Raw genomic sequence first — 24,367 nt, 5'->3', positions numbered from 1 at the left:
GAGTGTGAGTAACAGGAAGAAAAACTCACTCCCTGACAAAAAAAAGTAGTAGGTTTGCATTTAAAATATCTCTACTTTGGATATATATATATATATATATAAATATATATATGGCACTTTTCGCGAGTGCGTGTTTGTATTTCTACATGCGGGTGTGAATGACCGGAAGAAAAGCTCTGACTCCCCTGGGGAGAAATGTTGTAGGTTTGCATGTAAAGATCTGTAGGCCCTGAATATAAGACGACTCCTTTTATTCTCATTCTTTTCTAGGGAAAAGTAGCATTATCTCAGTGAGTCCAGAGTGTGTGTGAGTGACAGGAAGAAAAACCCACTCCCTGAATTTTTTTTAAAAATCACTCCACTTTGGTCATATATGGGAAAGTCCTAATTTTTAAGACACTTTTCGCAAGTGCGTGTTTGTATTTCTACATGCGGGTGTGAATGACTGGAAGAAAAGCTCTGACTCCCCTGGGGGAAAATGTTGTAGGTTTGCATGTAAAGATCTGCAGGCCCTGAATATAAGACAAATCATTTAATTCAGACTGTTTTCTATGGAAAATGAACAATCTCATTGAGTCACTGGTGTGTGTGTGAGTGACAGTAAGAAAATCTGACCCCATGGGAAAGAAGGCGGCATCTCTATTCGGCAGTGTGAATGAATGTGAATCTACTTTGGATATATATATGGGAAACTCCCCATTTTGAAGACACTTTTCGCGAGTGAGTGTTTGCATTTCTACATGCGGGTGTGAATGACCGGAAGAAAAGCTCTGACTCCCCTGGGGGAAAATGTTGTAGGTTTGCATGTAAAGATCTATAGACCCTGAATATTAGACGACTCCTTTTATTCTCATTCTTTTCTAGGGAAAAGTAGCATTATCTCAGTGAGTCCAGAGTGTGTGTGAGTGACAGGAAGAAAAACCCACTCCCTGAATTTCTTTTTAAAATCTCTCCACTTTGGTCATATATGGGAAACTCCTAATTTTAAGACACTTTTCGCAAGTGTGTGTTTGTATTTCTACATGCGGGTGTGAATGACCGGAAAAAAACCTCTGACTCCCCTGGGGGAAAATGTTGTAGGTTTGCATGTAAAGATCTGTAGACCCTGAATATAAGATGACTCGTTTTATTCTCATTATTTTCTAGGGAAAAGTAGCATTACCTCAGTGAGTCCAGAGTGTGTGTGAGTGACAGGAAGAAAAACCCACTCCCTGAATTTTTTAAAAAAATCACTCCACTTTGGTCATATATGGGAAAGTCCTCATTTTTAAGACACTTTTCGCGAGTGAGTGTTTGTATTTCTACATGCGAGTGTGAATGACCGGAAGAAAAGCTCTGACTCCCCTGGGGAAAAATGTTGTAGGTTTGCATGTAAAGATCTGTAGACCCTGAATATAAGACGACTCGTTTTATTCTCACTCTTTTCTAGGGAAGGGTAGCATTATCTCAGTGAGTCCAGAGTGTGTGTGAGTGACAGGAAGAAAAACCCACTCCCTGAATTTTTTAAAAAAATCACTCCACTTTGGTCATATATGGGAAAGTCCTCATTTTTAAGACACTTTTCGCGAGTGTGTGTATGTATTTCTACATGCGGGTGTGAATGACCGGAAGAAAAGCTCTGACTCCCCTGGGGGAAAATGTTGTAGGTTTGCATGTAAAGCTCTGTAGACCCTGAATATAAGACGACTCCTTTTATTCTCATTATTTTCTAGGGAAAAGTAGCATTACCTCAGTGAGTCCAGAGTGTGTGTGAGTGACAGGAAGAAAAACCCACTCCCTGAATTTTTTTTAAAAATCACTCCACTTTGGTCATATATGGGAAAGTCCTCATTTTTAAGACACTTTTCGCGAGTGAGTGTTTGTATTTCTACATGCGAGTGTGAATGACCGGAAGAAAAGCTCTGACTCCCCTGGGGAAAAATGTTGTAGGTTTGCATGTAAAGATCTGTAGACCCTGAATATAAGACGACTCGTTTTATTCTCACTCTTTTCTAGGGAAGGGTAGCATTATCTCAGTGAGTCCAGAGTGTGTGTGAGTGACAGGAAGAAAAACCCACTCTCTGAAATTTTTTTAAAAATCACTCCACTTTGGTCATATATGGAAAAGTCCTAGTTTTTAAGACACTTTTCGCGAGTGCGTGTTTGTATTTCTACATGCGGGTTTTTTGAATGACCGGAAGAAAAGCTCTGACTCCCCTGGGGAGAAATGTTGTAGGTTTGCATGTAAAGATCTGTAGGCCCTGAATATAGGACAAATCATTTTATTCAGACTGTTTTCTATGGAAAATGAACAATCTCATTGAGTCACTTGTGTGTGTGTGTGTGTGTGTGTGAGTGACAGTAAGAAAATCTGACCCCCTGGGAAAGAAGGCGGCCTCTCTATTTGGCAGTGTGAATGACAGGGGAAAAAAAGCTCTGACTCCTTCAAGTAAAAGTGTAGGTTTGCATCTTTAAATCTCTAGACCCTGGATATAAGACAACTCCTTTTATACAGACTGTTTTTTGAGGGAAAATAAACATATTCATAGTGAGTCATTAGTGTGTGTGAGTGACAGGAAGAAAAGCTGACACCATGGGAAAGAAGAAGTAGGTTTGCATTTAAAATCTCTCGACGACAGGTTTCTGTAGAAAATTCCTTCTTTTTTTTTAGACACTTTTCTTTGCCGCCTGTCTGTATTAGGTAGCATCTCTACGGGGGAGTGTGAGTGACAGGAAGAAAAACTCACTCCCTGACAAAAAAAAAAGTAGTAGGTCTGCATTTAAAATCTCTCTACTTTGGATATATAATATGGGAAACTCCCCATTTTTGAGACACTTTTCGCAAGTGCGTGTTTGTATTTCTACATGCAGGTGTGAATGACCGGAAGAAAAGCTCTGACTCCCCTGGGCGAATATGTTGTAGGTTTGCATGTAAAAATCTGTAGACCCTGAATATAAGACGACTCCTTTTATTCTCATTCTTTTCTAGGGAAAAGTAGCATTATCTCAGTGAGTCCAGAGTGTGTGTGAGTGACAGGAAGAAAAACCCACTCCCTGAATTTTTTTTTAAAATCACTCCACTTTGGTCATATATGGGAAAGTCCTCATTTTTAAGACACTTTTCGCTAGTACGTGTTTGCATTTCTACATGCAGGTGTGAATGACCGGAAGAAAAGCTCTGACTCCCCTGGGGGAAAATGTTGTAGGTTTGCATGTAAAGATCTATAGACCCTGAATATAAGACGACTCCTTTTATTCTCTTTCTTTTCTAGGGAAAAGTAGCATTATCTCAGTGAGTCCCGAGTGTGTGTGAGTGACAGGAAGAAAATCTGACCCCCTGGGAAAGAAGGCGACCTCTCTATTTGGCAGTGTGAATGACAGGGGTAAAAAAGCTCTGACTCCTTCAGGGAAAAGTGTAGGTTTGCATCTTTAAATCTCTAGACCCTGGATATAAGACGACTCGTTTTATACAGACTGTTTTTTTTAGGGAAAATAAACATATTCATAGTGAGTCATTAATGTGTGTGAGTGACAGGAAGAAAAGCTGACACCATGGGAAAGAAGAAGTAGGTTTGCATTTAAAATCTCAGGTTTCTATAGAAAATTCCTAATTTTTGAGACACTTTTCTTTGCCGCCTGTCTGTATTAGGCGGCATCTCTACGGGGGAGTGTGAGTGACAGGAAGAAAAACTCACTCCCTGACAAAAAAAAAAGTAGTAGGTCTGCATTTAAAATCTCTCTACTTTGGATATATAATATGGGAAACTCCCCATTTTTGAGACACTTTTCGCGAGTGCGTGTTTGCATTTCTACATGCGGGTGTGAATGACCGGAAGAAAAGCTCTGACTCCCCTGGGGGGAAATGTTGTAGGTTTGCATGTAAAGATCTGTAGACCCTGAATATAAGACGACTCATTTTATTCTCACTCTTTTCTAGGGAAAAGTAGCATTATCTCAGTGAGTCCCGAGTGTGTGTGAGTGACAGGAAGAAAAACTCACTCCCTGACAAATTTTTATAAATCTCTCCATTTTGGTCATATGTGGGAAACTCTGAATTTTTGAGACACTTTTCACGAGTGCGTGTTTGTATTTCTACATGCGAGTGTGAATGACCGGAAGAAAAGCTCTGACTCTAAAATGTTGTAGGTTTGCATGTAAATATCTGCAGGCCCTGAATATAAGACAAATCATTTAATTCAGACTGTTTTCTATGGAAAATGAACAATCTCATTGAGTCACTGGTGTGTGTGTGAGTGACAGTAAGAAAATCTGACCCCATGGGAAAGAAGGCGGCATCTCTATTTGGCAGTGTGAATGAATGTGAATCTACTTTGGATATATATATGGGAAAGTCCTCATTTTTAAGACACTTTTCGCAAGTGCGTGTTTGTATTTCTACATGCAGGTGTGAATGACCAGAAAAAAACCTCTGACTCCCCTGGGGGAAAATGTTGTAGGCTTGCATGTAAAAATCTGTAGACCCTGAATATAAGACGACTCATTTTATTCTCACTCTTTTCTAGAGAAAAGTAGCATTATGTGAGTGACAGGAAGAAAAACCCACTCCCTGAATTTTATTTAAAAAAAAATCCTTTCACTTTGGTCATATATGGGAAAGTCCTAATTTTTAAGAGACTTTTCGCTAGTGCGTGTTTGTATTTCTACATGCGAGTGTGAATGACCGGAAGAAAAGCTCTGACTCCCCTGGGCGAATATGTTGTAGGTTTGCATGTAAAAATCTGTAGACCCTGAATATAAGATGACTCGTTTAATTCTCACTCTTTTCTAGGGAAAAGTAGCATTACCTCAGTGAGTCCAGAGTGTGTGTGAGTGACAGGAAGAAAAACCCACTTCCTGAATTTTTAAAAAAAATCTCTCCACTTTGGTCATGTATGGGAAACTCCTAATTTTTAAGACACTTTTCGCGAGTGCGTGTTTGTATTTCTACATGCGGGATGTGAATGACCGGAAGAAAAGCTCTGACTCCCCTGGGGGAGAAAATGATGTAGGTTTGCATGTAAACATTTCTAGGACAAAGAATATTCAGCCAAGTTACCTTCTGTGGCATCATCATGCTTGTTGTTTTGGTGAAACACGGCCTGGTTGGCCTCCTCCAGGGCCGAGTCCAGACTCCAGCACCGAGGCTGGTCCTCCTTGGGCGGGTTGACGGCGTCGTCCTTCAGGAGGTCCGAAGCCGAGCTCCTCAGGGCCGGGTCCTTCTCCAGGGCCCGCTCCAGGAAGGACCTCATTGCCTGGCTGCAGTTGTCCGCGATGTCCTCCAGGGGGGGTGCTTGCTTGTGGATCTGGAGTAGGAAAAAACAAACAAGGTTATAAGTGTGTCATTTTGTGTGTGTCACATGACTTCTCTGTCAGTAGTGACAAAGAGGAAGTGAGTCACACGGAACAGAGCTGATAGTATTCTCTAAAAGTGACCATGACGGAGGTTGCAAAAAAAAGCACTTACAATGTAGAGATAGGACGGGTAGGCGGTGCGTGGGTATCTCCTCACCCAGGGGGGGCTGCCGCTCTGCATGTGAATGATAGCGGTGCCCAAACTGTAGATGTCGGTCTTGGTATCATGCCCGCGACACAACACCAGCTCGGGACTCATGTACATCTGGAGGGAAACAACCACGTCTTAAGAGCGTGAGGCGGCCAAACAAGAGCGAGTGAGGCTTGTGAATCCCCACAAAAGTGTGTGCAAAGTAAACAAACCCCCCAAGGTTCTTCTCTCAATTTGGAAATTCCAGCTTGGCTCGAGCAAGGCAGCAGTGATCGTTTGAACTGGATGTACTTTGGGGTTTTCCCCACCCAGCTTTGTTTTTGCAAAAGCAGTGAAGTTGTCACGTTTTTTTTTTAACAAGACTCAGTAAAGGTTTGGGAACTGAGGAGACAGAGCTTTGTTTTTGCAAAAGCAGTGAAGTTGTCACGTTTTTTTTAACAAGACTCAGTAAAGGTTTGGGAACTGAGGAGACAGAGCTTTGTTTTTGCAAAAGCAGTGAAGTTGTCACGTTTTTTTTTTTAACAAGACTCAGTAAAGGTTTGGGAACTGAGGAGACACATTTTTGAAGCTTCTCAGGTGGAATTCTTTCCCATTCTTGCTTGATGTACAGTAGAGATGCGCGGTTTGCGGGCACAACCGCGGAGTCCGCGGATTATCCGCGGATCGGGCGGATGAAATTGAAAAAAAATAAGATTTTATCCGCTCGCCGGTCGGGTCGGGCGGATTAATTAGATTTTTTTTTTTTTTATTTTTTTTTTTTTTTTGCGGGTGGCAGTTAAACCAATTGGGAAATATATATACAGGTAAAAGCCAGTAAATTAGAATATTTTGAAAAACTTGATTTATTTCAGTAATTGCATTCAAAAGGTGTAACTTGTACATTATATTTATTCATTGCACACAGACTGATGCATTCAAATGTTTATTCCCATTTCATTTTGATGATTTGAAGTGGCAACAAATGAAAAATCCAAAATTCCGTGTGTCACAAAATTAGAATATTACTTAAGGCTAATACAAAAAAGGGATTTTTTAGAAATGTTGGCCAACTGAAAAGTATGCAAATGAAAAATATGAGCATGTACAATACTCAATACTTGGTTGGAGCTCCTTTTGCCTCAATTACTGCGTTAATGCGGCGTGGCATGGAGTCGATGAGTTCCTGGCACTGCTCAGGTGTTATGAGAGCCCAGGTTGCTCTGATAGTGGCCTTCAACTCTTCTGCGTTTTTGGGTCTGGCATTCTGCATCTTCCTTTTCACAATACCCCACAGATTTTCTATGGGGCTAAGGTCAGGGGAGTTGGCGGGCCAATTTAGAACAGAAATACCATGGTCCGTAAACCAGGCACGGGTAGATTTTGCGCTGTGTGCAGGCGCCAAGTCCTGTTGGAACTTGAAATCTCCATCTCCATAGAGCAGGTCAGCAGCAGGAAGCATGAAGTGCTCTAAAACTTGCTGGTAGACGGCTGCGTTGACCCTGGATCTCAGGAAACAGAGTGGACCGACACCAGCAGATGACATGGCACCCCAAACCATCACTGATGGTGGAAACTTTACACTAGACTTCAGGCAATGTGGATCCTGTGCCTCTCCTGTCTTCCTCCAGACTCTGGGACCTCGATTTCCAAAGGAAATGCAAAATTTGCATGGTTGGGTGATGGTTTGGGGTGCCATGTCATCTGCTGATGTCGGTCCACTCTGTTTCCTGAGATCCAGGGTCAACGCAGCCGTCTACCAGCAAGTTTTAGAGCACTTCATGCTTCCTGCTGCTGACCTGCTCTATGGAGATGGAGATTTCAAGTTCCAACAGGACTTGGCGCCTGCACACAGCGCAAAATCTACCCGTGCCTGGTTTACGGACCATGGTATTTCTGTTCTAAATTGGCCCGCCAACTCCCCTGACCTTAGCCCCATAGAAAATCTGTGGGGTATTGTGAAAAGGAAGATGCAGAATGCCAGACCCAAAAACGCAGAAGAGTTGAAGGCCACTATCAGAGCAACCTGGGCTCTCATAACACCTGAGCAGTGCCAGAAACTCATCGACTCCATGCCACGCCGCATTAACGCAGTAATTGAGGCAAAAGGAGCTCCAACCAAGTATTGAGTATTGTACATGCTCATATTTTTCATTTGCATACTTTTCAGTTGGCCAACATTTCTAAAAATCCCTTTTTTGTATTAGCCTTAAGTAATATTCTAATTTTGTGACACACGGAATTTTGGATTTTCATTTGTTGCCACTTCAAATCATCAAAATTAAATGAAATAAACATTTGAATGCATCAGTCTGTGTGCAATGAATAAATATAATGTACAAGTTACACCCACCTGCCGAATCAACTAGCCCTGAAAATGGATGGCGCTGGAGCGTCGGGCCCATATACCCGGCCGTCGTCGGCAGCGAGACGCGCTTGGAGGTGCGCTCAGCGCGGCTCCCATATGATTGCGCACTGGTGTGCGTCTGGGTCGTGACAGCGTGGCACGCGAATGTCTGCACTGCATTGGATCAGTCTCCTTTCTTTAACAGGCAAAAAGCTTTATAACCTCACCATACCTGCCAACTTTTAAATCAGAAAAACCTAGTAGCCAGGGTCCAAGGGCCGCAGCAGGCCCCGGTAGGTCCAGGACAAAGTCCTGGTGGAGGGTTCAGGGCTTCGCCCCCCCGACGCAAAATGATTATTAGCATTCAGACAGGTTAAAATGTTGCTAAAACCATCACTTTTCTATCAGTCACAGTGACTTTTCAAAACAAAAATATTACAGCAAAAATCACATGGGTTGATTGACATGTTTATTCTGTAAGCTAACTTCAATAGTTTGAAATTATTTTGACAGTTAATGCCAGTTATCCTGTCAACCTTTCACAAGACTTCAATTTGTTAATTGAAAGTATAAATAGTATAAACACTTTTAACAGTATGTCGTGCTGTGAAATACAGCCGACAGGATGGCGCACCAAACACGAAGCAAGGCCAAAGTGCATGCACGGTGCAGGAGAACAAAGGACTTCTTTCATTTAAGGTTTGTGATAAACCATCAAACTCATTCGTTAAAAGGACTCTATAGTAATATAAAGCGAATTTTTCTGGACATTATCATGCAAGAAAAGTTTATTTTTGGGACCGCGATCACCGCGTAATGATTTTTAAAGGTTGCATTACATTATTAACTGTCCCATGTGATCAGCCAGTGCGATTGGAAGTCCATGCTCAATTATTGCCTCCGTAAATAAAACTTCGGCATTTATCACATCCAAAGAATCTGTTTGGGCGACAAAAAACGTTGAAAGTTTTCCACTTGTATCGCTAGCAACGGCATTAGACTTGTGTTTTTTTGTCCCAACGTGGTCTTTTACATCGCTAATTCCTCCGTGTCCGATCGAAAAATCTTGTCTGCACAAGGTGCAGACAAGATAATATTAATTTTTTTTTAAATTAATATTAGATATATAACAACGGGCGGATGGCGGGCGGGTGCAGTTCTGATCAAACGTTACATCGGGTGGATGGCGGATGGTTGACGACTTTCTGACGCGGTTGCGGATGAAATAAATTGCCTATCCGCGCATCTCTAATGTACAACTTAAGTTGTCCAACAGTCCGGGGGTCACCGTTGTGCTATTTTAGGCTTCATAATGCGCCTGGAATACAGGCAGGCCAGTCTAGTACCCGCACTCTTTTACTACGAAGCCACGCTTGGCATTGTCTTGCTGAAATAAGCAGGGGCGTCCATGCTTGGATGGCAATATATGTTGCTCCAAAACCTGTATGTACCTTTCAGCATTAATGGCGCCTTCACAGGTGTGTAAGTTACCCATGTCTTGGGCACTAATACACCCCCATACCATCACACATGCTGGCTTTTGAACTTTGCACCTAGAACAATCCGGATGGTTCTTTTCCTCTTTGTTCCGGAGGACACCACGTCCACATTTTCCAAAAATGTTGAAATGCGGACTCGTCAGACACTTTTCCACTTTGCATGAGTCCATCTTAGAGGATCTCGGGCCCAGAGAAGCCGGCGACGTTTCCGGGTGTTGTTGATAAATTGGCTTTCGCTTTGCATAGTAGAGCTTTAACCTGCACTTTTAGATGTAGCGACAAACTGTATTTAGTGACAGTGGTTTTTTTGAAGTGTTCCTGAGCCCACGTGGTGATATCCTTTAGAGATTGATGTCGGTTTTTGATGCAGGGATCGAAGGTCACGGTCATTCAATGTTGGTTTCCGGCCATGCCGCTTACGTGGAGTGATTTCTCCAGATTCTCCGAACCTTTTGATGATATTATGGACCGTAGATGTTGAAATCCCTAAATTTCACCTAGAACAATCCGTATGGTTCTTTTCCTCTTTGTTCCTGAGGACGCGACGTCCGCAGTTTCCAAAAAACATTTTGAAATGCGGACTCGTCAGACCACAGAACACTTTTCCACTTTGCATCAGTCCATCTGAGATGACGCGAAGTCGGCGGCGTTTCTGGGTGTTGTTGATAAATGACTTCGGCTTTGCATAGTAGAGTTTAAACTTGCACTTAAAGATGTAGCGACCAACTGTAGTTACTGACAGTGGATTTCAGAAGTGTTCCTAAGCCCATGTGGTGATATCCTTTACACACTGATGTCGGTTTTTTGATGCAGTACCGCCTGAGGGGTCCAAGGTCACGGGCGTTCAATGTTGCGTGCGGTGATTTCTCCAGATTCTCTGAACCTTAGATCATGGGTGTCAAACTCTGGCCCGCCGTGTAATTTCACTTGGCCCTTGAGGCTATATCAAATTAACACTAAAACTGGCTCGCCGCTGGCCCAGTCACATAACATGTGTGGCTTCTGCACGAACACACACAATTGAATGCAAGGCACACTTCATCAACAGCGATACAGGTTACACTGAGGGTAGCCAAACAAAAAACTTTAACACTGTTAGAAATATACGCCACACTGTGAACCCACACCAAACAAGAATGACAAACCCATTTCGGGAGAACATCCGCACCGTAACACAACATAAACACAACAGAACAAATACCCAGAATCCTTTGCAGCACTAACCCTTCCGGGACGCTACAAGGTGTGTGTGTGTGGGGGGGGGAGGTTTGGTGGTAGCGGGGGGTGTATTTTGTAGCGTCCCGGAAGAGTTAGTGCTGCAAAGGATTCTGGGTATTTGTTCTGTTGTGGTTATGTTGTGTTACGGTGCGGATGTTCTCCCGAAATGTGTTTGTCATTCTTGTTTGGTGTGGGTTCACAGTGTGGCGCATATTTCTGACAGTGTTAAAGTTTTTTTTATACTGGCACCCTCAGTGTAACCTGTATCGCTGTTGATGAAGTATGCGTTGCATTCACTTGGGTGTGCGTACAGAAGCTGCACATATCTTTTGACTGGGTTTGAACGATGTTAGAATGGATGAAAAGCGGACGTTAAAGGCAGTGCCTTTAAGGCACGCCCCCAAGACTGTGGTCCGGGTGGACTACGAGGTATAATGACTGATGAACAACTTTGTTGGATAATGAAGGTTGCCTCAGCTTAAAGCCTGAGCCCCGACATTAATGAACGAGCATCCAAGAAAAGATGGCAGGTATCTGGCTTGGGCACATCAGATTAGATCAGTGTGTTGCAAACTGAGCAGTTTAATGTTTTATTCATTGTTATTTTATTTTCTAATTTATTAGCCTGTGGAAAAAGTTAATGTTGATATTCACCTCAGAAGGCTGCAAATAGAAAAGAGGCATTCAATTTTTATTTAAATTGTATTTGATATGCCATTGATATTGTATTGTTATTATTATTATTATTTGAAACAGTTTTACATTTTGGCCCACTCTGTATTTGAGTTTGACACCCCTGGTTTGGATGGAGAAATCCCTAAATTCCTTGCAATGGCTCATTGAGAAATGTTGTTCTTAAACTGTTCGACAATTTGCTCACGCATTTGTTGACAAAGTGGTGACCCCTCGCCCCGTCCTTGTTTGTGAACGACTGAGCATTTCATGGAAGCTGCTTTTATACCCAATCATGGCACCCACCTGTTCCCAATGAGCCCCTTCACCTGTGGAATGCTCCAAATAAGTGTTTGATGAGCATTCCTCAACTTTCTCAGTCCTTTATACCACTTGTGCCAGCTTTTTTTGAAACATGTCGCAGGCATCAAATTCCAAATTTGCAAAAAATAACAAAGTTTTCCAGTTAAGTATCTTGTCTTTGCAGTCTATTCAATTCAATATACGTTGAAAAGGATTGGCAAATCATTGTATTCTGTTTCTATTTACCATTTACACAACGTGACAACTTCACTGGTTTTGGGGTTCGTAACTTATTCCAAGGAAAGTCTTCAGTTTTTGCTCTATCGTCGCGAAATAGGGTGTCATCGTCCCCAAGAATCCTTTCGATTTATGAATAAGTGTCCAAAATGCCGAGTGCCGATTCTTGTCTTACAAGATAACTGACTGTGGCAATGTGCACGTTTTCTTCAGGCGGTCGTCTTCAGAAATCTCACTGGAACGGCAACAGACCAAAGTTCCAGCATCATCGCCTTACCTAATGCAGAATCGGGATTCATCACTGAATATGACTTTCATCCAGAGTCCACCATTGCTTTTCCTCAGACCCGGGCTATTCAACTAAATTGTTCAAGAAGCCACCGTTTCAGAAAGGACTCCCATCCCTATCCTGAGAACCAGCACCCTTTGTAGTTGACATTTGTTCAATGGCTCCTTCTTCTATCCAATTTACACATTTCAGTACAAAATATCCCCGTTATGTGACGTTAAAATGTCAATACAAGGATCTGCCTCTTGTGTTTTCAGGAATTTACTGCAAAAAAACCCGTCTCTCCCACTCGGGGGCTGGTCCGGTGTCCGGGCCGCCAGTTGAATAGCCCTGCCTTAGACCATCAGAACCTACATTTCTACAGTTGATGTCAGCTACAGTTGATGTCAGTTTCCACTCATTTGTCCTTCATTTGCATTTTCTCTATGCTTCCTCGGTCTACCAGTATGCTTCCCTTTTACAAACCTTCCCATGTAGTTTGTACTTGACCCAGGTTTTAGACACAGTTGACTTTGAACAATCAACATCTCTTGCAACAATGCGCGATGATGTACCTTCTTGGAGAAGTTTGATAATCCTCTCCTTTGTTTCAATTGACATATCTGGTGTTGGAGCCATGATTCATGTCAATCCACATGGTGCAGTGTCCTGGCGCATGACGTTAAAGTGCATCCGGCAGTGGAGGCTCCTCTTTGGGGTCTTGGGGCACTAGGAGGTTAACCCCTTTACTACTGTTACCCCAGGTGGCCCTTGGTAAAGGCCTAGTACCTGACTGCCCCCTAGCCAGAGATACGGTGAAGACCTCAACGGCGGAGCAAGCGGAAGACGGTAGATTTAAGAACTACCACAACGGCTGCGATGGCGGAAGAAGGCGCCCCCAGATCCACGTGGCCCAGTTATGGGGAAATAACCCAAGACCTCAACGGTGGAACAGGCGGAGGATGATTGCCAACCCTATGGAGCGTCACAACGGCCGGGACGGCGGGTGAAGGCTGCAGCAGAAAAGGGCCCCCAGTCGACTTGGACTCCATGCCACTGGACCCTGACCCGGATCTGTCAAGGATCGTGTGGTGACTGTCTGTGCCCCAATCTCCCCTACGCACAGGCATCCTCCATAAAGGGATACCAGGAGGATCGTCATACTCGTTTGAGTGACCGTCGATGATGACATGGTGCAACAGATCTCCAAGGTGGGAACACTCCTTTTAAAGTGCAGACTGATGAACGGATTTATTCTGATGCAGGGGTTCGCTTTGGAAATGAAAAATTCACCTGTTTCAGAAAGCTAAATACCGGGTGTGCAGGACTCCCATCCCTATCCTGAGAACCAGCACCCTTTGTAGTTGACATTTGTTCAATGGCTCCTTCTTCTATCCAATTTACACATTTCAGTGCAAAATATCCCCGTTATGTGACGTTAAAATGTCAATACAAGGATCTGCCTCTTGTGTTTTCAGGAATTTACTGCAAAAAAAACCCGTCTCTCCCACTCGGGGGCTGGTCCGGTGTCCGGGCCGCCAGTTGAATAGCCCTGCCTTAGACCATCAGAACCTACATTTCTACAGTTGATGTCAGCTACAGTTGATGTCAGTTTCCACTCATTTGTCCTTCATTTGCATTTTCTCTATGCTTTGATGTTTTCCTCGGTCTACCAGTATGCTTGCCTTTTACAAACCTTCCCATGTAGTTTGTACTTGACCCAGGTTTTAGACACAGTTGACTTTGAAAAATCAACATCTCTTGCAACAATGCGCGATGATGTACCTTCTTGGAGAAGTTTGATAATCCTCTCCTTTGTTTCAATTGACATATCTGGTGTTGGAGCCATGATTCATGTCAATCCACATGGTGCAGTGTCCTGGCGCATGACGTTAAAGTGCATCCGGCAGTGGAGGCTCCTCTATGGGGTCTTGGGGCACTAGGAGGTTAACCCTTTTACTACTGTTACCCCAGGTGGCCCTTGGCAAAGGCCTAGTACTTGATTGCCCCCTAGCCAGGGATACGGTGAAGACCTCAACGGCGGAGCAAGCGGAAGACGGTAGATTTAAGAACTACCACAACGGCTGCGATGGCGGAAGAAGGCGCCCCCAGATCCACGTGGGCCCAGTTATGGGGAAATAACCCAAGACCTCAACGGTGGAACAGGCGGAGGATGATTGTCAACCCTATGGAGCGTCACAACGGCCGGGACGGCGGGTGAAGGCTGCAGCAGAAAAGGGTCCCCAGTCGACTTGGACTCCATGCCACTGGACCCTGACCCGGATCTGTCAAGGATCGTGTGGTGACTGTCTTATGCCCCAATCTCCCCTACGCACAGGCATCCTCCATAAAGGGATACCAGGAGGATCGTCATACTCGTTTGAGTGACCGTCGACAGATCTCCAAGGTGGGAACACTCCTTTTAAAGTGCAGACTGATGAACGGATTGATTCTGATGCAGGGGTTCGCTTTGGAAATGAAAATTTCCTGGGTGATTCCATAATGCCTTCTTAAGAACTGAACAACTCTGTTCTAAAATGAAACTCTTACTGACGACAACGATATATTTTCTTGATTTCCTTTAGTGTTTCTTAAAGCCAGCACGTTTGAAATGACTGTAGTTTTGTGTCAACGTCTGTTAAACAAAAGCGAACGAATGACTGAACGGCCTCCAAGTCTTGGGGTTGTGTGTGCGGGACCACGGTACGGCCGAATTTCTTTTTCTTACCTCGGTTCCTCTCAAGTCTCTGGGGATGTAGACATCTTCTGTCATCTGCACGGTGAGGCCGAAGTCCACCAGGACGGCCTTGTCTGACATCAGGACAATGTTACTGGCTGAAGAGGACACAGAGACGCGGGTATGTCAGGACCTGGAGTTCCCAACTAAACAGAAGTCAAAGGAAAACCAGCCTGTAGGGAGGCGCTGGAACTAGATCCCTAGGAAGCGTCCTCCCAAGTGCTTTAGATTCAGGTCAATCAAGGTCTCCCTACGAACCTAAACGAGTACATGACAAGGGCTGACCACCTCTCGAGTCGATCATTTACCTACTTATAAGGCGCACCATACTTGCCAACCCTCCCGATTTTTCCGGTAGACTCCCGAATTTCAGTGCCCCTCCCGAAAATCTCCCGGGGCAACCATTCTCCCGATTCTCACCCGGACAAAAATATTAAGGGTGTGCCGTGACGGCACTGCCTTTAGCGTCCTCTACAACCTGACGCCGCGTCCGCTTTTCCACCATACAAACAGCATGCTGACACACGTAAGTGACTGCAAGACATACTTGATCAACAACCATACAGGTCACACTGAGGGTGGCCTATATAAACAACTTTAACACTGTTACAAAAATGCGCCACACTGTGAACCCACACCAAACAAGAATGACAAACACATTTCGGGAGAACATCCGCATCGTAACACAACAGAACAAATACCCAGAAACCCTTGCAACCCTAACTCTTCCAGGACGCTACAATATACACCCCTGCTACCACCAAACCCTTGGTTATTATTTACTGCGAGATTATGTCAGTCTATGGATGCCTTTTGATCACATGACCCCCAATCTCCCGAATTCGGAGGTCTCAAGGTTGGCAAGTATGAGGCGCACTGTCAATTTTTTAGAAAATTTAAGGATTTTAAGTGCACTTTATAGTCCGGAAAATACTGTATTTTTTATTTTCACACTTGTTTGTCAGTGAAGAATGCTCAGAAGCTGTAGATTTGCGCCTACTTATAAGGCGCACCATACTTGCCAACCCTCCCGATTTTTCCGGGAGACTCCCGAATTTCAGTGCCCCTCCCGAAAATCTCCCGGGGTAACCATTCTCCCGAATTTCCACTTTTTCACCATACAAACAGCATGCTGACACACGTAAGTGACTGCAAGACATACTTGATCAACAACCATACAGGTCACACTGAGGGTGGCCGTATAAACAACTTTAACATTGTTACAAATATGCGCCACACTGTGAGCCCACACCAAACAAGAATGACAAACACATTTCAGGAGAACATCCGCACCGTAACACAACAAAACAAATACCCAGAATCCCTTGCAGCCTTAACTCTGCCGGGATGCTACAATTTACACCCCTGCTACCACCAAACCCTGCCCCCCAAACCCCCAATCTCCCGAATTCGGAGGTCTCAAGGTTGGCAAGTATGAGGCGCACTGTCAATTTTTTAGAAAATTTAAGGATTTTAAGTGCACTTTATAGTCCGGAAAATACTGTATTTTTTATTTTCACGCTTGTTTGTCAGTGAAGAATGCTCAGAAGCTGTAGATTTGCGCCTACTTATAAGGCGCACCGTACTTGCCAACCCTCCCGATTTTTCCGGGAGACTCCCGAATTTCAGTGCCCCTCCCGAAAATCTCCCGGGGCAACCATTCTCCCGAATTTCTCCCGATTTTCACCCGGACAAAAATATTAAGGGTGTGCCTTGACGCCACTGCCTTTAGCGTCCTCTACAACCTGACGTCGCGTCCGCTTTTTCACCATACAAACAGCATGCTGACACACGTAAGTGACTCCAAGACATACTTGATCAACAACCATACAGGTCACACTGAGGGTGGCCAATATAAACAACTTTAACACTGTTACAAATATGCGCCACACTGTGAACCCACACCAAACAAGAATGACAAACACATTTCGGGAGAACATCCGCACCGTAACACAACAGAACAAATACCCAGAATCCCTTGCAGCCCTAACTGTTCCGAGACGCTACAATATACACCCCTGCTACCACCAAACCCTGCCCCCCCCAACCCCTAATCTCCCGAATTCGGAGGTCTAAAGGTTGGCAAGTATGAGGCGCACTGTCAATTTTTTTAGAAAATTTAAGGATTTTAAGTGCACTTTATAGTCTGGAAAATACTGTATTTTTTATTTTCACACTTGTTTGTCAGTGAAGAATGCTCAGAAGCTGTAGATTTGCGCCTACTTATAAGGCGCACCATACTTGCCAACCCTCCCGATTTTTCCGGGAGACTCCCGAATTTCAGTGCCCCTCCCGAAAATCTCCCGGGGCAACCATTCTCCCGAATTTCCACTTTTTCACCATACAAACAGCATGCTGACACACGTAAGTGACTGCAAGACATACTTGATCAAAAACCATACAGGTCACCCTGAGGGTGGCCGTATACACAACTTTAACACTGCTACAAATATGCACCACACTGTGAACCCACACCAAACAAGAATGACAAACACATTTCGGGAGAACATCCGCACCGTAACACAACAGAACAAATACCCAGAATCCCTTGCAGCCCTAAATGCTACAATTTACACCCCTGCTACCACCAAACTCTGCCCCCCCCAACCCCTAATCTCCCGAATTCGGAGGTCTCAAGGTTGGTAAGTATGAGGCGCACTGTCAATTTTTTAGAAAATTTAAGGATTTTAAGTGCCCCCTCCCGAAAATCTCCCGGGGCAACCATTCTCCCGAATTTCTCCCGATTTTCACCCGGACAAAAATATTAAGGGTGTGCCGTGACGGCACTGCCTTTAGCGTCCTCTACAACCTGACGCCGCCTCCGCTTTTTCACCATACAAACAGCACGTAAGTGACTGCAAGACATACTTGATCAACAACCATACAGGTCACACTGAGGGTGGCCGTATAAACAACTTTAACACTGCTACAAATATGCGCCACACTGTGAACCCACACCAAACAAGAATGACAAACACATTTCGGGAGAACATCCGCACCGTAACACAACAGAACAAATACCCAGAATCCCTTGCAGCCCTAACTGTGCCGGGACGCTACAATTTACACCCCTGCTACCACCAAACCCTGCCCCCCAAATCCCTAATCTCCCGAATTCGGACGTCTCAAGGTTGGCAAGTATGAGGCGCACTGTCAATTTTTTAGAAAATTTAAGGATTTTAAGTGCACTTTATAGTCCGGAAAATACTGTATTTTTTATTTTCACACTTGTTTGTCAGTGAAGAATGCTCAGAAGCTGTAGATTTGCGCCTACTTATAAGGCGCACCGTACTTGCCAACCCTCCCGATTTTTCCGGGAGACTCCCGAATTTCAGTGCCCCTCCCGAAAATCTCCCGGGGCAACCACTCTCCCGAATTTCTCCCGATTTTCACCCGGACAAAAATATTAAGGGTGTGCCTTGACGCCACTGCCTTTAGCGTCCTCTACAACCTGACGCCGCGTCCGCTTTTCCACCATACAAACAGCGTGCTGACACACGTAAGTGACTGCAAGACATACTTGATCAACAACCATACAGGTCACACTGAGGGTGGCCGTATAAACAACTTTAACACTGCTACAAATATGCGCCACACTGTGAACCCACACCAAACAAGAATGACAAACACATTTCGGGAGAACATCCGCACCGTAACACAACAGAACAAATACCCAGAATCCCTTGCAGCCCTAAATGCTACAATTTACACCCCTGCTACCACCAAACTCTGCCCCCCCAACCCCTAATCTCCCGAATTCGGAGGTCTCAAGGTTGGTAAGTATGAGGCGCACTGTCAATTTTTTAGAAAATTTAAGGATTTTAAGTGCCCCCTCCCGAAAATCTCCCGGGGCAACCATTCTCCCGAATGTCTCCCGATTTTCACCCGGACAAAAATATTAAGGGTGTGCCGCGACGGCACTGCCTTTAGCGTCCTCTACAACCTGACGCCGCGTCCGCTTTTTCACCATACAAACAGCACGTAAGTGACTGCAAGACATACTTGATCAACAACCATACAGGTCACACTGAGGGTGGCCTATATAAACAACTTTAACACTGTTACAAATATGCGCCACACTGTGAACCCACACCAAACAAGAATGACTAAAACACATTTCGGGAGAACATCCGCACCGTAACACAACAGAACAAATACCCAGAATCCCTTGCAGCCCTAAATGTGCCGGGATGCAAAATGGCAAAAATGAGGCGCACTGTCAATTTTTTAGAACATTTAAGGATTTTAAGTGCGGAAAATACTGTATTTTTTATTTTCACGCTTGTTTGTCAGTGAAGAATGCTAAGAAGCTGTAGATCTGCGCCTTCATTCAGACAAAAAGTCTCAGGGGCGTAATTACCTCTGACATGTTGGTCGTTCACTCTCTGAAGCCAACATTCAGGCCTGGTGCAGAAAAGCGCACGATAAGCAAGTCGGGAATTCCAGAGAGAACGGTCTTTAGGGCCAAGAGGCCGACAAGACGGACCGAAGAATGCTATGATCCCGGCTTGTGCTTCATCCGCAGAACCGCAGAACGGCATGTGGTGCAACTGCGTTCTTGGTTGTTGACAATACAAATGTTGTCTTTCATGCACCATGACATATTCTGTAGTGGCGGACCCTTCACCAGGTCGGTCGTTTTTCTTACGTTTGATGTCGTGATGGATGACGTTGTGCGAGTGGAGGTACTCCAGGCCTCTCAGGATGTGCTTGGTCACCCAGATCACCTCGAACTCCCTCATCGGCCCGCAGCTGTCGACCTTCTCCAAGGCCGAGCCGCCCTCGCCGGCCTCCATGAAGAGATGCACCTTCTGCTCCCACAGCAACGCCCCGTAGAGCTCGGCGATGTTCTCATGGCGGAAGCGAGCCTGGAACTCCACGTCGGCTCCTCGGAAATTCTCCATCGGGATCTGTGACCAATAAGAGAGAAGATTGAGTTATGTGTGTTGACTTTTTGATAGATTTTTTTTTTTTGCACCATGACTAGGAAAGGTTGTTTGGATTGGGTCATATAAGTTGATGCAGTGCTTCTGATAACAGGAAAGTACACAACATAGACACTGACATGACTATCTCGTTGAAATGTTTTATAGTGATGGCACGTTTTTTTATAATATCCACACATTTCAGAAAGAAGATTGACTTATGTGTGTTGACTTTTTGTTAGATTTTTTTTTTTTCCTGCACCATGACTAGGAAAGGTTGTTTGGATTGGGTCATATAAGTATTTGCAGTGCTTCTGATAACAGGAAAGTACACACCATGGACACTGACACGACTATCTCTTTCAAATTTTTGATAGTGATGGCACGTTTCTTTTTATAATACCCACAAACTTCAGTGAGAAGATTGACTTATGTGTGTTTTTTTTTTTTCCTGCACCATGACTAGGAAAGGTTGTTTGGATTGGGTCATATAAGTGTATGCAGTGCTTCTGATAACAGGAAAGTACACACCATGGACACTGACATGACTATCTCTTTCAATTTTTTTTATAGTGATGGCACGTTGTTTATAATATCCACAAATTTCAGTGAGAAGATTGACTTATGTGTGTTTAATTTTTTTTTTCCTGCACCATGACTAGGAAAGGTTGTTTGGATTGGGTCGTATAAATAAATGCACTGCTTCTGATAACAGGAAAGTACACACCATGGACACTGACATGACTATCTCTTTCAATTTTTTTTATAGTGATGGTACGTTGTTTATAATATCCACAAATTTCAGTGAGAAGATTGACTTATGTGTGTTGACATTTCTTTTTCCTGCAACATGACTAGGAAAGGTTGTTTGGGTTGGGTCACATAAGTGTATGCAGTGCTTCTGATAACAAGAAAGTACACACCATGGACACTGACATGACTATCTCTTTCAATTTTTCTTTATAGTGATGGCACATTGTTTATAAAATCCACAAATTTCAGTGAGAAGATTGACTTATGTGTGTTTAATTTTGTTTTCTTCTGCAACATGACTAGGAAAGGTTGTTTGGATTGGGTCATATAAATAAATACACTGCTTCTGATAACAGGAAAGTACACACCATGGACACTGACATGACTATCTCTTTCAAAAAAATTTTATAGTGATGGCACGTTGTTTATAATATCCACAAATTTCAGTGAGAAGATTGACTTTTGTGTGTTTAATTTTTTTTTCTGCACCATGACTAGGAAAGGTTGTTTGGGTTGGGTCATATAAGTATTTGCAGTGCTTCTGATAACAGGAAAGTACACACCATGGACACTGACATGACTATCTCTTGCAATTGTTTTTATAGTGATGGCACATTGTTTATAATATCCACAAATTTCAGTGAGAAGATTGACTTATGTGTGTTTAATTTTTTTTTTCTACACCATGACTAGGAAAGGTTGTTTGGATTGGGTCATATAAGTAAATGCAGTGCTTCTGATAACAAGAAAGTGCACACCATGGACACTGACATGACTATCTCTTTCAATGTTTTTTTATAGTGATGGCACGTTCTTTATAATATCCACAAAGTTAGGTAGGAAAATTGACTTATACGTGTTTAATTTGTATTTTCCTGCACCATGACTAGGAAAGGTTGTTTGGATTGGGTCATATAAATAAATTACCTTCTTCTGCTAACAGGAAAGTACACACCATGGACACTGACATAACTATCTCGTTTAAATTGTTTATAGTGATGGCACGTTTTTTTATAATATGCACAAATTTCAGTGAGAAGATTGACTTATGTGTGTTGACATTATTTTTTCTGCACCATGACTAGCAAAGGTTGTTTGGATTGGGTCACATAAGTAATTGTAGTGCTTCTGATAACAGGAAAGTACACACCAAGGACACTGACATGACTATCTCTGTCAAATGTTTTATAGTGATGGCACGTTGTTTATAATATCCACACATTTCAGTGAGAAGATTGACTTATGTGTGTTTAATTTTTTTTTCCTGCACCATGACTAGGAAAGGTTGTTTGGATTGGGTCATATAAGTAAATTGCAATGCTTCTGATAACAGGAAAGTACACACCATGGACACTGACATGACTATCTCTTTAAAAAAAAATTTATAGCGATGGCACGTTGTTTATAAAATCCACAAATTTCAGTGAGAAGATTGACTTATGTGTGTTTAATTTTGTTTTCTTCTGCAACATGACTAGGAAAGGTTGTTTGGATTGGGTCATATAAGTGTATGCAGTGCTTCTGATAACAGGAAAGTACACACCATGGACACTGACATGACTATCTCTTTCAATTGTTTTTATAGTGATGGCACGTTGTTTATAATATCCACAAATTTCAGTGAGAAAATTGAGTTATGTGTGTTTAATTTTTTTTTTCCTGCACCATGACTAGGAAAGGTTGTTTGGATTGGGTCATATAAATAAATTACCTTCTTCTGCTAACAGGAAAGTACACACCATGGACATTGACATGACTATCTCTTTCAATTTCTTTATAGTGATGGCACATTTTTTATAATATCCACAAATTTCAGTCAGAAGATTGACTTATGTGTGTTGACTTTTTTTTTTTAAAAAAATTCTGCAACATGACTAGGAAAGGTTGTTTGGATTGGGTCATATAAGTTGATGCAGTGCTTCTGATAACCGGAAAGTACTCACCATTTTATAGTGATGGCACATTGTTTATAATATCCACACATTTCAGTGAGAAGATTGACTTACGTGTGTTGACTTTTTGATAGATTTTTTTTCTGCACCATGACTAGGAAAGGTTGTTTGGATTGGGTCATATAAGTTGATGCAGTGCTTCTTCTATGGACTGGACTCTTACTATTATGTTGGATCCACTATGGACTGTACTCTCACAATATTATGTCAGACCCACTCGACATCCATTGCATTCGGTCTCCCCTAGAGGGGGGGGTGTGAGGGTTACCCACATATGCGGTCCTCTCCAAGGTTTCTCATAGTCATTCACATCGACGTCCCACTGGGGTGAGTTTTTCCTTGCCCTTATGTGGGCTTTGTACCGAGGATGATATCGTTGTGGCTTGTGCAGCCCTTTGAGACGCTTGTGATTTAAGGCTATATAAATAAACATTGATTGATTGATTGATTGATTCTGATAACAGGAAAATACACACCATGGATACTGACATGACTATCTCGTTGAAATTTTTTATAGTGATGGCACGTTTTTTTTATAATATCCACACATTTCAGAAAGAAGATTGACCTATGTGTGTTGACTTTTTGTTAGAATTTTTTTTTTTTCTGCACCATGACTAACAAAGCTTGTTTGGATTGGGTCACATAAGTAAATGCAGTGCTTCTGATAACAAGGAAAGAACACACCAATGTGTGTTACATAAGTAATGCAGTGGTTCTGATAACAGGAAAGTACACACCAATGTGTGTTGACTTTTTGTTAGAATTTTTTTTTTCCTGCACCATGACTAGGAAAGGTTGTTTGGATTGAGTTATATAAGTGTATGCAGGGCTTCTGACAACAGGAAAGTACACACCATCGACACTGACATTATCTCTTTCGAATTTTTTATGATGATAGCACGTTTTTTATAATATCCACACATTTCAGTGAGAAGATTGACTTATATGTTTTGACTTTTTTTTCCCTGCACCATGACTAGGAAAGGTTGTTTGGATTGGGTCATATAAGTGTATGCAGTGCTTCTGATAACAGGAAAGTACACACCATGGACACTGACATGACTATCTCTTTAAAGATGTTTATAGTTATGGAACGTTGTTTATAATATCCACACATTTCAGTGAGAAGATTGACTTATGTGTGTTTAATTTTTTTTTTCCTGCACCATGACTAGGAAAGGTTGTTTGGATTGGGTCAAACTAGCGGATGATGTCATCACCCCACGGTTAAATGGTGACAGTACTGCCACTGAAATCAATGCATCATAAACTGATGCCAGGAAGCTGTGTGTGTGTGTGTGTGCATGTGTGTGTGTGTGTGTGTGTGTGTACACTCCACTGAGTCAACATAGCTTTCTAATGATATTATCTTACCAGAAACCCCTCTCTTCCTCGAGTGTAAATATGTTCCGTGTGTACAGATTACACATGTGACGTAAGCATGCAAGTACAACTGCAGTACACAAAAACATGATTAGAGTGCCGTGCATCCATTTCTACCCCTTATGCAAGACACACCTAAACAACTCGCATACAACCACGTTGACAGCGACCCGTTGTGAATTTCCTTTCTTGCACATTTTGTAATAATGTCTTTTTTTTTTAAGAAGTTCCTCTTCTGCTTTACCAGAACACTTCAAATGACACCCACTTTCATTCCAGAACATAGTTCAAGTGGGTTCAGATTGCTTTTTTTGTTTGTTTGTTGTTATTATCCCTTACTTTGCTTATATTGTAAAAATAAAGTATGTTTGGAGCCTTACCTCAACTTAAAGGGGAACTGCACTTATTTTTATTTTTTATTTTTTATTTTTTTTGTCATTCACAATCATTATGAGAGATAAGAAGTTTTTGCTTTCTAACTTATAAAGGTATTCTCAATCTAAGTGACTGGCATTATGCAGAAAATGTTATCAATCAATTCTACCTCTAAATCGCTTTAAAAATGCAATTCAAAAAGCGTCAACAATACTTCATTTACGTTGTGTAACATGT

General features: G+C 42.8%; 1 protein-coding gene across 1 annotated transcript in view; it reads right to left on the bottom strand.

Moving 5' to 3' along the window:
• The window catches only part of map3k8 (mitogen-activated protein kinase kinase kinase 8), a 60,183-nt gene that overhangs the window by 8,457 nt on the left and 27,359 nt on the right, over window positions 1-24,367 (bottom strand). The window contains exons 4-7 of the mRNA XM_061965915.1: window positions 19,388-19,649; window positions 14,731-14,837; window positions 5,444-5,596; window positions 5,036-5,282 (exon numbers count right to left, since the gene is read on the bottom strand). Coding sequence (XP_061821899.1) covers window positions 5,036-5,282; window positions 5,444-5,596; window positions 14,731-14,837; window positions 19,388-19,649 — 769 coding nt within the window. The remainder of the gene's footprint in view (window positions 1-5,035; window positions 5,283-5,443; window positions 5,597-14,730; window positions 14,838-19,387; window positions 19,650-24,367) is intronic.

This window comes from Nerophis lumbriciformis, linkage group LG07 (assembly GCF_033978685.3).
Source record: "Nerophis lumbriciformis linkage group LG07, RoL_Nlum_v2.1, whole genome shotgun sequence".
NCBI classification, from domain to species: Eukaryota; Metazoa; Chordata; class Actinopteri; order Syngnathiformes; family Syngnathidae; genus Nerophis; species Nerophis lumbriciformis.
The sequence above is the reverse complement of the archived record's forward strand: the minus strand, read 5'-3'. Positions and strand labels throughout refer to the sequence as shown.